At 38.2% G+C, this 12,626-nt stretch overlaps 1 protein-coding gene and 1 long non-coding RNA gene across 2 annotated transcripts; one reads left to right on the forward strand and one right to left on the reverse strand.

Moving 5' to 3' along the window:
* Nucleotides 1-1,215, reverse strand: LOC146489946 (adrenocorticotropic hormone receptor-like). The gene has a single exon (XM_085116929.1). It carries the CDS (start codon nucleotides 1,084-1,086, stop codon nucleotides 112-114), a length of 975 nt encoding a protein of 324 aa, XP_084973055.1. The 5' UTR covers nucleotides 1,087-1,215; the 3' UTR covers nucleotides 1-111.
* Nucleotides 1,216-10,943: 9,728 nt separating this feature from the next.
* LOC146489947 (uncharacterized) lies at nucleotides 10,944-11,878 on the forward strand. The gene is made up of 3 exons (XR_014866907.1): nucleotides 10,944-11,010; nucleotides 11,533-11,599; nucleotides 11,798-11,878. It is a non-coding gene; the product is annotated as an uncharacterized LOC146489947 (long non-coding RNA).
* Nucleotides 11,879-12,626: the final 748 nt, after the last annotated feature.

Consider the following 12,626-nt stretch of genomic DNA (forward strand, 5'->3'; position numbering starts at 1 on the left):
TCTATCGAAATAAAAAAATGACTATGCAGCGTTCTTAAGATATGGACTTCCAAGGCTCTCAATCGAGTAGACGCCGATATTCTTCCTTTCGAAAGCCAAATTATCTGTTAGTCAGAACCGATTGAGAATCATTCCTTCTCCATGTGACGTCCCCATGTCGTTACTACGAAATATTTTCTTTACTGTGTTTTTAACAATTTCGCGCATTTCCCGATATCGCCAACAGTAAACAAAAGGATTTAACGAAGAATTGAGGAAAACTAACAATTCGGAAACTTTTTCAGCTACCGGCAAGAATGAAGTTGGGATGCAATTAGTCATTACCAAAATAGCATAGCATAAATATGGAAGATAACATGCTAGAAAAACAATATGTACAAACAAAGCGTTAACGGAGGATTTTTTCTCCCGGAGTAGTTCCATTGCGTGAGCATTATTTTGAAGCTGAAGTTGGCTTTGTATCTGTTTCTGGTGATGTCTGATAACTTTGTGAATACGAATATACGCCACAGTCGTCAGAAAGAGTCCAGCAAGTTCAGTAATCGTAGCTACCAAAATGTTGTGGTGAGGAAACGAAATCATCATAGAGGCAATGATAGCACTCGCGAACCATAAACACGCTAAGACTGAAATAACACGCTTTGAAGTGACAAGCTCTTGATATCGCAGATGGAGAGAAACAGCAAGAAATCTATCGACGGCAATTGTAGTTATAGTCAGAAACGACGCTGAAGCAAGAAGATAAGAAGAAAAGGAAGCTGCTTTTAAAATCGCCGGACAAAAGATCTCAAAATTGAAATTCCCATTCGCTGCCATTCTTATCATCACCGCAATTATCACACCATATAAAAACTGCGCAAACATTCCCACTGCAAGATCCGAGAAAGCGAGACTCAGAAAAAACTTCTTCATATTACTGGGCATCGATGAGGCTTTCCACATGGCACGAATGACGAGAAGATTACCAAGAACCGCAACGAAAGAGAAAACAAAGTACAAAACACAAAAAATGAGCAGGAAGGTTCCGTGGAGGCGAACTAGCTGTAAGATTTCTTCCAACTCGTGCGTACAAAATGGGGCAACCATGGCGGATTCTTAGGATCGTTTACTCGTCAGGTGCAGATAATAAGAGTCAGGCCGGTTCGTAACTGGAATAACTGAAGTAAAAAGCCTGCCCTGTTAATGTCATGATCTGTCTTCACAAGTGAACCTCGTTTAAATTGTGTTATGAGAAACAATTTCGCCCGACCAGTTTATATAATTATTCATTTTTATTTTTGTGAATTTTGGCGATTTCATCACACCTGCACTGCAGCTGCCCCAAACGACAAACAATATATTCTGCGTTTGTATAACCTAATAGCTTTGTCTCGTTTGATTCAACCCGAAATTTTATTCTAATTAAAGCGGAACTTAATGATTACCAAGACGAGTTAGAACAGGCAGGGATCACAAAAAACTCATTGAAATTTCCGCTTCTTTTGTCCGTCCTTCCCTTTTCTATAGCAGAAAAATTAACTATCAGCTTATGAATGATTAATTAGAATTACCAACTAGACCTCCACTGTTTGTTTACTTAAAGCAAAAGCACTTTCAATTGATAGATAGTCAAATCTTTAGCGTTTAAATTTTGAAATCCAAGTTTTCCCTTTCATTTTTTCTTATCATGTCTTCTCTTTGCGGTGGAAAAAAAGCCAAGAAAATTTTCAGCGGAATGAAGACACAGAAAGGAAGCTGCTCTTCGTTTTTTGGAAATTAAACTAGCCAGTAGTTTAGTTCACAGAAAATGTCCCTTTTAAAATGATGAACCTCTTGTTTATTATACGGCTGGCTCCGCGAGTGAGCAAGATGAATCAAATCATGCGCTGTGATTGGTTACCCGAGCAGGTGAGATGGAGCTTTCTTACCGGCTCTGGATTACCCGTTGCCCGTTTCATTCGGCATCGCAAATTTCTTCCAATAATATTATGTCGGGGCAAACAAGCACTAAAACGCTCAGAAAACTCTCGGTATTTGCCAAAAGAAAACCAAAGGGACATGAAATCATCTTCGTGCGTCTAAAGTTTGTTTTTGCTTTACTCACTGAATGTGAGCGTTGTAGCGTCAATCTCCTTGTACACTGAACTTATCTCCCAATTTGAGTACTGAATTAATTCGCTGTCCCTCTTTCCACTGACTGTTTTAAATTCCAGCGTTGTAATAGTTAAGTGTACAGTGCAGTTCAGAGCAATGTTATTCTCAAGATCGCCCGTACTCTTTATTTACTTAAGGGAAAAGCGTTTTTGCTTTTAATCAAACACGTTGAGAAAATATCCCCAGGTTTTATTCTTATCCCCTTCCTTTCACGTTAAAAAAGGCCCAAGTAAAAATTATTTCTTTCATTCACTTTGGATGACTTCTGACAGACAGAACAAAAAACCTGCTTATCACTGAAGTTTTAGGTAGACAATAGTGCAACTTGTACCTAGAAAAAAATGTTCCTTATTAGACGGAGTACTCCTTTGTACTGAGAGTTAACCCAGACCAAAGATAATAGTTTGAAGGTTTTTTTGAAACTTTTCAGAGCTTGTTGAATGAGTAGCTTTAAGTTGATAGTAATTGTGTATCAACAAGCAGAGTTACCTAACAATCGTTTAGAATACGAGAGGATATCACCACGTTCAAAAGACTCACAACAACTGCAAAACATAACATTCTCCCCGAAACGGAAAAAAAAACTCCTTCATACTCGCTGAGTTACTCCCTCTGTTGCTCCCCATAGCACAATCAACATCTACTTAGCAGCGCATCCTAGTCTTCATATTATTTCGGAATGTGATGACTCGATACCAGACCTGGGACTTCTAGAGAGATTTTATGCGGTATTCTACGCTACAAGGGATACAGTGTGGCACAGGAGTTAGTCATGACGCGCAGTTTAAACAAATTAAAGTGCCTATGAACCGAAAATTGTTTTTATTTAGTTTTGAAGGTTACCTTAAAAAATGCAGGTTTCCAAAGTTTGAGAACTCTAGGCTTAAAAATGACGATTTTACAAGCCTTCAAAGTCGTGCTATTTTACCCTAAAAATGGTCAGGGGAATGGGCCGAGATTTTTCCAAATTCACCAAACCGTGACGTCACTTTGTTGTCATGGGTTTGTTTGCGTTGTCAAAGTGCCTGGTTGGGAAGTGAGCGAGCTTGGAAGGAAACATGTCTAGCGATTCAGAAATGAGCGAATTTTCAGATATGTCCGGTAACCCCGAGGACGAAGATGTCGAAGAGGGAAACGATGAAGATTACGATGTAATTTATAGCGAAATTACGCCATATCAAGACGAACCTCAAGAAGCATGAAACTTGTCTCACCTGTCGTTTACTTCGCTCGCTAAGTTTTTCTTGACCTGGTGGAGTAGTAGTATCCCTCGTTGGGATCGCGTCCTTTTTCAGGCAATACTTTACTTTCATCCCACCGGCCTCCATGCTGCTTAGAACGGATAAACTGCGTTCATAACACGAATCCTCGAAATGAGCCGAACAGAGTGAAGTGTATTTTGACGTTGGGTTCTTGAAATCATGCCTATGTCTACGGACAGACTGGACCCATTTGGCCCTCACAGCCGGATCAGCGGGAAATTGGTACATTCGTATACCCGGGGTAAACGATCTGTTTTGGCAGCTTTGCTGGTTTGGTGTACCAGCAACGCAATACCACCCTCGCTGCCTCTTTTCCTCCGTATTGCCGGAACGAATTTGGCAACAAAGTGACGTCAGAGGGGTTCATGGGCACTTTAATATCATTTATTTAAGGTCTAAAACGAAGGAAGTGCCCGATTGCTCAACCTTCCGAGCGAAAGGATCATGTTAAAAACGCTCGACAAACTAATTATGTAATAATATATCAAACAGAACAAAGTATGAACTATACATATAAAATCAAGCCAAACCTAACTGAGTAAGTGAATAAAACTATCAAGGAAATAAAGATCACAAGCAAGAGTTACAAGTATACATCCTTTAAATTCAGCTTATGACACGTAAAACAGCTGAAATGTAACTGTGAATGAATAGATGAAAAAATTAAGTCGACCCATCATCTGCCCAGTATCTTAAAGGCCGTGACTCGTGAATCTAATTAGTACTTGCGTGAAGCTCGTAAATCCATTTAGTACTTGCCTGAAGACAGAGAATCAATTAAGTTAAGGACGTCTGCCTTCTTTGGTTTATACTGCGCATCTTGGAAAGGTCAGAGAAAACCTTAAACAAATATATTTTTGCGCGGCTTATGACTGAGTATTGGGGGGAAAATATATGAAGATATGCACTTATTACTTGTTATAAGTCTTTAATAAGTCCAAGTCTTCAATATTACAACATTTAGCTAATCTTCTCAAACTCATTAATAATTCATCAAGAGAAAACAAAGAAAATCACTACCGTGACCGTGGTTTGGATATGTGATCCTAATTACCATCAAATTTTGCCAACTTTAGCCTTGTATTTCTCCAAGAATTATTGATCATTTGCGAAGCCATATTAAACACTCGAAAGTGTGTTTCATCAGATATCCAAACACCTCGAAGTCGTTTACAAAAACTCGGCTGCGACTCGTTTTTTCAACCTACCTCTCAGTGTTTGGATATCTGATGAAACACACCTTCTCGTGTTTGATATATTACATCAACTCTACGAGGGTCTACAGAATTTACAGAACTCAGCGAGTACGCTAACAATGGTTACCTACCTAGCGACGGAGGTGAACCAAAATTTCAGCCAACCAATTTACAAAAATACTGAAGGATTAATCTCAGATCTGCAGACGATCATTAAGCATTATATAACATTAAACAACAAATCAGCGACGGCAGTTTTCTGGCACAAAAATATATCAAAATGTTCAAATCGTGAAATGCCCCACAATATAGGCCGGCAGATTTATGATTTCAGTTACAATAGGCTCGTGTTCCCAACGATCAGTCACTTCTGGGTCTTATCATCCGCATCGTAGTGAGTAAGACGATCAGGGTTTTCCGTAGGATTTAGTCCGTCTTCGCATTGACTTCTTCCCTTTTACGGGGAAACGATTTTACCAATCCGGGATGTTCACTGATCACCTTTAGCCTCATCTTGAATATAACCATTTTTTCTCCTTGTCTGGGTCACCCGCAGCTCTTGTTTGTCACACTAAAGTCATCCTATCTCCATAGAATTAGGTCAAGAGCGATCATTCGTCGTTGCATGGTCTTTCTCCTTACCATACGCAGTCTCAGCCGCAATTAGGCTCACTGTGCCATTTCTGGTGCGGTCGTCTACTCATCAGGTCCTCCGTCACGCACTTCCTTGGGACTCTCACACTTGTAAGTCAAATCTAACTGAATACTACGGTAAAATTTAAAAATAAAACTAAATATAACATTAATTTACCTATAAATGCATTGGTCAGTGCATATGATATAATTAAAAAACGGCTCTTAAAAAGTTCAATAAATATCCACAGACTATCCATCTACTGTCAGTTTTATGTCTCACCATCGTTTTGTATTACTATACACCCTCAATTATAAAAAAAATAATATACTTTATTTCTATGTTAACGATATTTAACGCAGAGTTACTAATTGGAGACACTCTCTAGACTGAAATGTAATTTGAAAATGTTGCCGGGTTTTGAAGATACGATAAAACCGGAGCACCCGAAAAAAAACCTCTCACCGTAGGGACCACAACCATACTTGCTCCCCCTCCCACAATTTCACGGATGTCAAACTGTAAATTTCTTTTCTGGGAAAAATTTCATTGCTCAGTGTAGTATGCATTTTGCTACGTTAGTTTGCTTTGAATGAATCAGCATGGTGATGATGTGCAATTTGCGCATGCAAGGAATTAAATAAGTTTCAAATACAAAGGTGATTGTGAAACCTGCTGGGGGGATGAATAGTAGCCGGCTACTATTTATCCTTGAATTTTCCATTCAGTTGTAAACGTAGGCAAAGTGAGATTGGTTTGTAGATTAGTCGCTTTTTCAATTCCATTCACTAAGTGCACTTAATAAAGTTTAAAAGAGATTTAGGCTATTTCTTTTTTTTTTTGTTTTTTTTTTTGTTTTTTTTTTTTTTTTTGCATTTCCCCTTTGGTTCAGTGTTAAAATTGTTAAAAATAGAGGGATCACTGAGTTTTCCAAAGAAAATCATTAAGCCCAGCGAGGGAAATAGTCTTATGAGCTGCAGCTTCTGCCTCGTGTAATGTCTTCCTTGTGGTGTTTTTCTTTCTTTCTTTCTTTCTTTTTTAGCTGAACGGCTAATTTTATTCGGGGTTCATATTCAGGACTTTTCGTTAGGAAGTAAAAAGTTTCCTCCCGTCTATAATCAGATTCTACGGGACAAAATGAACAACATCTTTTTTTGAACGTCTAATCGGCACACTGCAAAAAAGAAAAAAGTCACTAAACACAGAAAGAAGAATGAATTTAATTCGATATATGCAATGCAAATATTTTCGAACGAAAAAAACAATGTGTTCTATTTGTCACAGTTGCGTTTTCTATTTCCTTGGTTATTTCCTGTAGTCTATCTGTGTTACGAATACGACAGCAACATAATCGCTTTTTTCTAAGCAGTGAGCAGAGGGCGCTTAAAATCAGTGAACGCACTTCCTTACCTAATTTATTCCACCAGCTGCCGTCGCCTGGACGGTTTTCAGCAATTTTCATTCCTTTTACTTCGATGGAAGGTAAACTATCCTTAATCAGTTGATATAAAAATAGTGGTATCAAACAAATGCCTGTTAAAAACAGCCTTTAGTGATTATAACTCGATAACCTGCAACGTTTTATTCCCATTTCGTTATTTTTTTTCTTTTGTTTTTTCTTTTCTTTTCTTTTCTTAAGGGCTGAACAGGAAAGGTCGAAAAGTTTGCCGGAAATATTGCCGAATGAACGATTCTGGAAGGGATCGTGTGGTTAAAGTTGAGGGTCAGTATCACCTATTATTCAGGAAAATAATTTCATTTCTGTAATAACAAATATCTTCTTTAAAAAGCAGATGGTAATAAAAAAAATGCCCTTGAGATTTTATTTTATTTTTCGTTGTTTGCCCAGCTAGCTTTAAGCAGATTCCTTCGAGGTAAAAGTTGTCATAAATTTTTTTTTGAAACTTTCTGAGGTTGTATACTAGTATGTATTTAAAAAATGTAATAACAAAATAGTTCACCATGGACGCTAAAGAGCAAAAGATCCACTCAATTACCCCATATCTGCTTGCAATATTTCAGCATATAATTTCAGAAATAGGAAGTTTTGTTATAATATCCACAATAAGCGGTTCCGTAACTACAGAGTTCTCGAGACGTGGTCGGTTCATGTTCTATAGCTGGCCTGTTACAGTTTCCTCTAGGCATTATGTAGTAAGTTACATTTTGGATGAAGCATTTCGTTTTCGTCTATCCGCAAACTATACGTTGCCTTTCCTATTTATTTTTGTCGGACTTTCAGTTTTTGACTCTTTCGATTTCTAGCCGTTTTTGGTTTCTGAGGCTCTAGAAGGGTTTTCAAAATTTTTATTCCGGATTTAAAAATTACAACTATTTGATTTTCTTCAGTTTAGTCATAACAATTCTACCGAAGCAGGTTTTTCTTAAAACATTGTCACATGATACATTTAATTTGCCCTTGGATGCGGGAAAATGCGCAAGTTTTTCCTCCGTGCTTTTTTCCTTGACACTTATTGTCAAGAGAAAAAAAATCAAGAAACAAAGCTTGCTCGTGGGTAGCATTTCGGATTAAGCTCCCAGCAGGGGAGGCTTAAAAGTTTCGTTGAGCTGAATTATATTTGCCGCGGGCTTGTCGTAGTTCGACTTTCAGTATCACTGACGTACGTTGCACCTTATTACACGTCGAGAAATCGCTGTTATTAGCTGACACAATTGAATTAAACCTTCAATAAATCTTGCTTATGAAGACTTGTTGTTTCTAATGGAATGAAATAAATCATGGCAAGGAAACTTAACCAAGAAAACTTGTTCATGTGTAATGGGCCATATTCATAATTTCACAGTTTATTTACGCCTTTGTGACATCATTTGAAAACGCTTTTTTTTTTTCGATTTGTCAGAATGTAAAAAAGGAACCGCATTTCCGAAAAGTTTGGCTTTTCACCGCGTGCAGAGTCTTGGTAAGTGCAGCTTTTGGTGGACTTCTAATTTAACTTTAACGAAAATAGACTTGAGAAGATAAGCGGTTGGGACTCTTGTTTGTTTCTCTAGAAGCGGACCTGTTTGGGTCAAGGATCTTTGTCATGATTGAAAATACGGATGAACTTTGTATAAGATAGTTGAATTCCCTGTTCCAACAATGCCGTTAAATAGTTGCACCGCCTCACTATGGCCACCGTGTTTTGGATCAGTTATGCTCTTATCCCAAACACGTCATTAGTGCCTTTAACGGCCGCCTTTTGGAGTGTCCAAGTGTTATTTCTGCAAAGATAATTTTGAGCTCATACTTCTTATTCGACCATATGATCTGCAACCTTTTAGACAATAATTCAGAATCCTATTTACATTTCCTGTGGCTGGGCTTTCGGTCACGAGTTCCTGTTTATTAGATCGTGAGACGTGATTTGGATATCAAATTACATTTTCATTAGCCTTGCCACATCTTGAAATCCTCAGTTTTGTTGCCTTTGTTAAAACATTGGGACCTCAAAGGGAGTAGCTATCAGTGTAGGTGGTGAGTAAACAGGCTCAAAGTTTATGTTGTTAATCTATACTTTCGGTTGTTACGGTAGTTATCAGATGAGAATCCGGTACACCTCCCAAAGATTGCCTTGGATTTCCTCATTTTTCTGATTAAATGTGATAGTATAATCCCGCGTACTCGGTAAGGGTGATTAAGTTGTTTGACAAATTAATTTATGTGGGTGATAATTTATTTCACTAACAAAACTAAAGCCTTAGACGCACAAGCTAATCTACTCCTCTGCTGTGGTAAAAAGCGAGTGGCTGCAGACTCTGACTTGGATTTTTGTGTTGTTAAAATTAATTACTTTTTCTTCTACGGCATAGTGTAGTCAGCTTCATTGAGAGCATCATATGATGTCATGTATCTCTGTGACCGCCATATTGGATCCTTGATCCTATCTTTGATGTTTTGATTTCCAGAAAACACCTCAATTGAAACAAATTACAGTGGAACCCGGTTAAGACGGACACCAACGGGACATGCCAAAGTGTCCGTATTATCCGAATATCACTATTAAGCGGGCTCTCAGAATAATTGTCACGGGCACATGTTTTACCGCTAGGCTAAGTCAACAGGACGATGTTTAGTGTCTTAACTTAACTGAAGAAACCTTACACTCATTCTATTAGTCTCGGACTAAAATTAACGTTCTCTCAGTGCTTCAACTGCAACGGACATCGTTATCATTTAACCCTTTGACTCCTGAGTTTTTCAGTAATTTCTTGTTAATCATGACATGCACTCATAAAAAAGCCTCTAGCAACTTTCCTTTGAGAGTTAAGTACCTATAACCATACATATTTAGAAAGTAGACATGTCAAGGATTCCAAATAATTTATTAACTTTTGGTTAATGATTAACCAGTAAAATAATTTATTCAAAATGGCAGCTGAAATGAGAAAAAATGGATCTTTTACATACATTCTTGTTCAAATTTTCACCTCTGTATCATGGAAAAGTGAAAAAATTGCAATTCTGCGAAGTATTTAGACTCTGTGAAGTACAAAAACCTAAAAAACTTTCTCTTGTCTAGTTATATTTGACGAAAAGGCAAGATAATCAAACAATGTATAACTTTTTGTTTTCATTCAATTCTTCGGAGTTATTGCATATGTACAATGTAAAGTGTAAAGTTCTGACAAAGAACCTTTTGTTAGTTGCACTCCACTCGATAGGTGGGTTTTGCTGAGCAGCTATTTGTTGTTGGCGGCGTCTTCCAACCAATACTCGACGTGCTGGAGCTGTCGAGGTGCTTGCTTGTTCACGTTGTTCAAAACCACGTGGCATTGCGGCACTTTCCGACTCAGAATTGCTGCCAGAATCTTCACCCGAATTATCGGACCAACTTGAAAGGGAATCGTCGCTGCTATCCGGCGTTTCAAAGATTATTCGATGTATTTCGGCCATGTCATCAATACCATCCGCCATTTTTAAAGTGCTCGCGAACAGGACGTGAAAAAAACTCGAGGAAATTTGGTCTAATTTGGCGAATACTCAGCGAGAGTGAAACGAGTGCGTAAACAACTTCATGTAAGACAAATTAAGTGTCTTTTGACAAAATATGGGGCCTATATGAGCCTTTTTTGGGTCAAAATGTACCCCTAATTTGGAAGCGCGCGTAAATGCGCGCTCAGGAGTCAAAGGGTTAAAATAGTGCGCGACTTTACTCCGCACTGACATTTTTAGTTTGAAGTTTAGTGAGAAGGGGTGAATATTGGACAATTTATACAGTGCGCAGAAAACCACTGTCCGTAAAGTGAGATTACATTTGTACCAGAGCGTATCACTCGGGTCCGTTGTCCGTATTAACCTGTGTCCGTATTTAAGAGAAAATACATTAGCTTTTTGTTGCGAAAAGCGCGACTGTTCTAAATATGAGGGTGACCGTATTGAGCGGGTGTGAAGAAAGCGGGATTCCGCTGTAACTGGAATTGACTGTTGTCGATTGCAACAGCAGATTTGAAAAAAAACACACGAAACATTGCTATATTTGGCCTATTAAAACCTGGTTACCTTGACAGCGTCACTTCTCATGCCAAAGGAAGAAAGCAATTTAGACATTCAAAATATGTGGAACGAAAATACGAGCAGCTACTGAAAGCCTTGGTCCCGTAAAATAAAAGCTGGTAAAGAAATTTCCAAAGAAGTTGAAAGGGGATGGCATCCATACCCTCTCCCTTCTCTGCTACTGATCCAATGGTTAAATCTCAGCGTGAAATGTCTGTTTTGCAGGTTATTTTTAGGTTTTCTGTGAACCGCTAGAGGGAATACAAAGAAGTGTTTTTGCAACTTACCTCGGTAAGTAATTTGCATTATGTCTATAATAAATTCCGTTTGGAAAACTTATTACACAGTAGTTACATATAGCCGCCGCTTAGCTTGGTATCAATGTCCTCAACTTCCTCAGAAAAATTCCATTGTTCTGACTTTGAGTACTTGGTAATGGTGAGTTGTGTTTAATGTCCTACTCACATGGACGATATTGTTTACTTTAAGTCTTTAAAATGAAATTTCATTGTGTAATTTCCCTGTCGCAGGATTGTTATTGTTTTCTGTTTAAACCTCGGAGGATCATGAAGAAGAGTTTCTGACATCTTTACTCGGTAAGTATTTTGTATTATGGCGATAGTAATTATGAATTCCTGTTTACCTAAAGCACGTTCAAGAGTAAATTTCATTGCTTTGAATCAGTATTTTTGTGTTCATAAATCCCCTTGTACTCGGTGGTGGTGAGCCGGTTTTTCAATACAATTTTGTATAGAAGATGGTTTATATTAGGAGAATAAAACTAAACCTCATTATATAATTTTCCTGTCACAGGATTGTTACTGCTTTCTGAAAACACAACTGAGGAACACGAAGAAGAGTTTTTTGGAAACTAGCGTTGGTAAGTAGTTCATATTTAAATGAAATAGAAATCGGTAATTTTTAACAAGTCTTGACCTCTTAAATCCTTCGTGTATTCGTGATGTTTTGGCCAAAACCACATGAACCCAGTTAATGCGTAAGAAAAGTGAAGCAAGAAAAAAAAACAGTACGCCATTTTCACTGTCACTACAACCACTCACTGCCTTTGCTGAATTAGGTTATGAGAGGCGAGATTTTGCAAAGATAGAGGGTCGTAAGACAGAAGAAGGAAAGGTTGGACGCGTCGTCGAAGAGGAGGTGGGTGGTTAAAAAACATTGAGAAATTCCAGAACGGCGTAACTTGGCGAGAAGTACCAAAGAGAAGGAATAGTTTGCTTAAATAGGCAGATGAAGTCCCACAAGACACGGGTGCATAGACTTTAAAACAACGAGGCGTTACAAACATGCCAGCGTTGTGCGCAGGCTAGATTCGTGGTTATTTAGACATTGAGAATAGTTGAAAAACTCTTGCAATTCGTATCTGCATCATGCCACGCCTGTTCTTGTTGTTGTTGTTGGTTTAACCTCTAACTTCGTAGCGCTTACGCAAAGCCATTGTGAGTGACTATACAGGAAAGAAAAGCATCCAAATTTCAGTTTTCATTGTACGCCTTAAATAGCAAGCGAACACCCTGGAATGGGGGTCCTAGCCTTTTGTTATAGTGGTCATAGTCTAACATTTCGTTCAGAAACTCAATATATCGTTACAAAGTACTGCTTCGGAATCGCTTTGATCGGAATTTTCACCCACCGATTCAACTAGACTAAAAAAAAGTAAAAGCCAGTTTACATGGATCAAATATGGTTAAGATATGGATGCGTGAAATGAGTCATTGACTGTTGTTAAGTCATGAGACGAAATTGAAATGTTCAAAATTATATTGTCGTAGTAAACCAGTGAGTCGAATATTTTTTCAAGTTGACCTATTTGCTTGAACCCTTGTTGCCACCTTTATTCCTCACTGTTGCCTGGTAAAGCCTCCACCAGTGAAAAAACGCTGCTTTTG

This window comes from Pavona decussata, unplaced genomic scaffold (genome assembly GCF_977016875.1).
Source record: "Pavona decussata unplaced genomic scaffold, jaPavDecu1.1 SCAFFOLD_2, whole genome shotgun sequence".
Classification (NCBI taxonomy): domain Eukaryota; kingdom Metazoa; phylum Cnidaria; class Anthozoa; order Scleractinia; family Agariciidae; genus Pavona; species Pavona decussata.

Excerpts from the sequence above, each read along its gene's own strand:
- LOC146489946 (XM_085116929.1), bottom strand. The coding sequence starts at position 1,086 with ATGGTTGCCCCATTTTGTACGCACGAGTTGGAAGAAATCTTACAGCTA.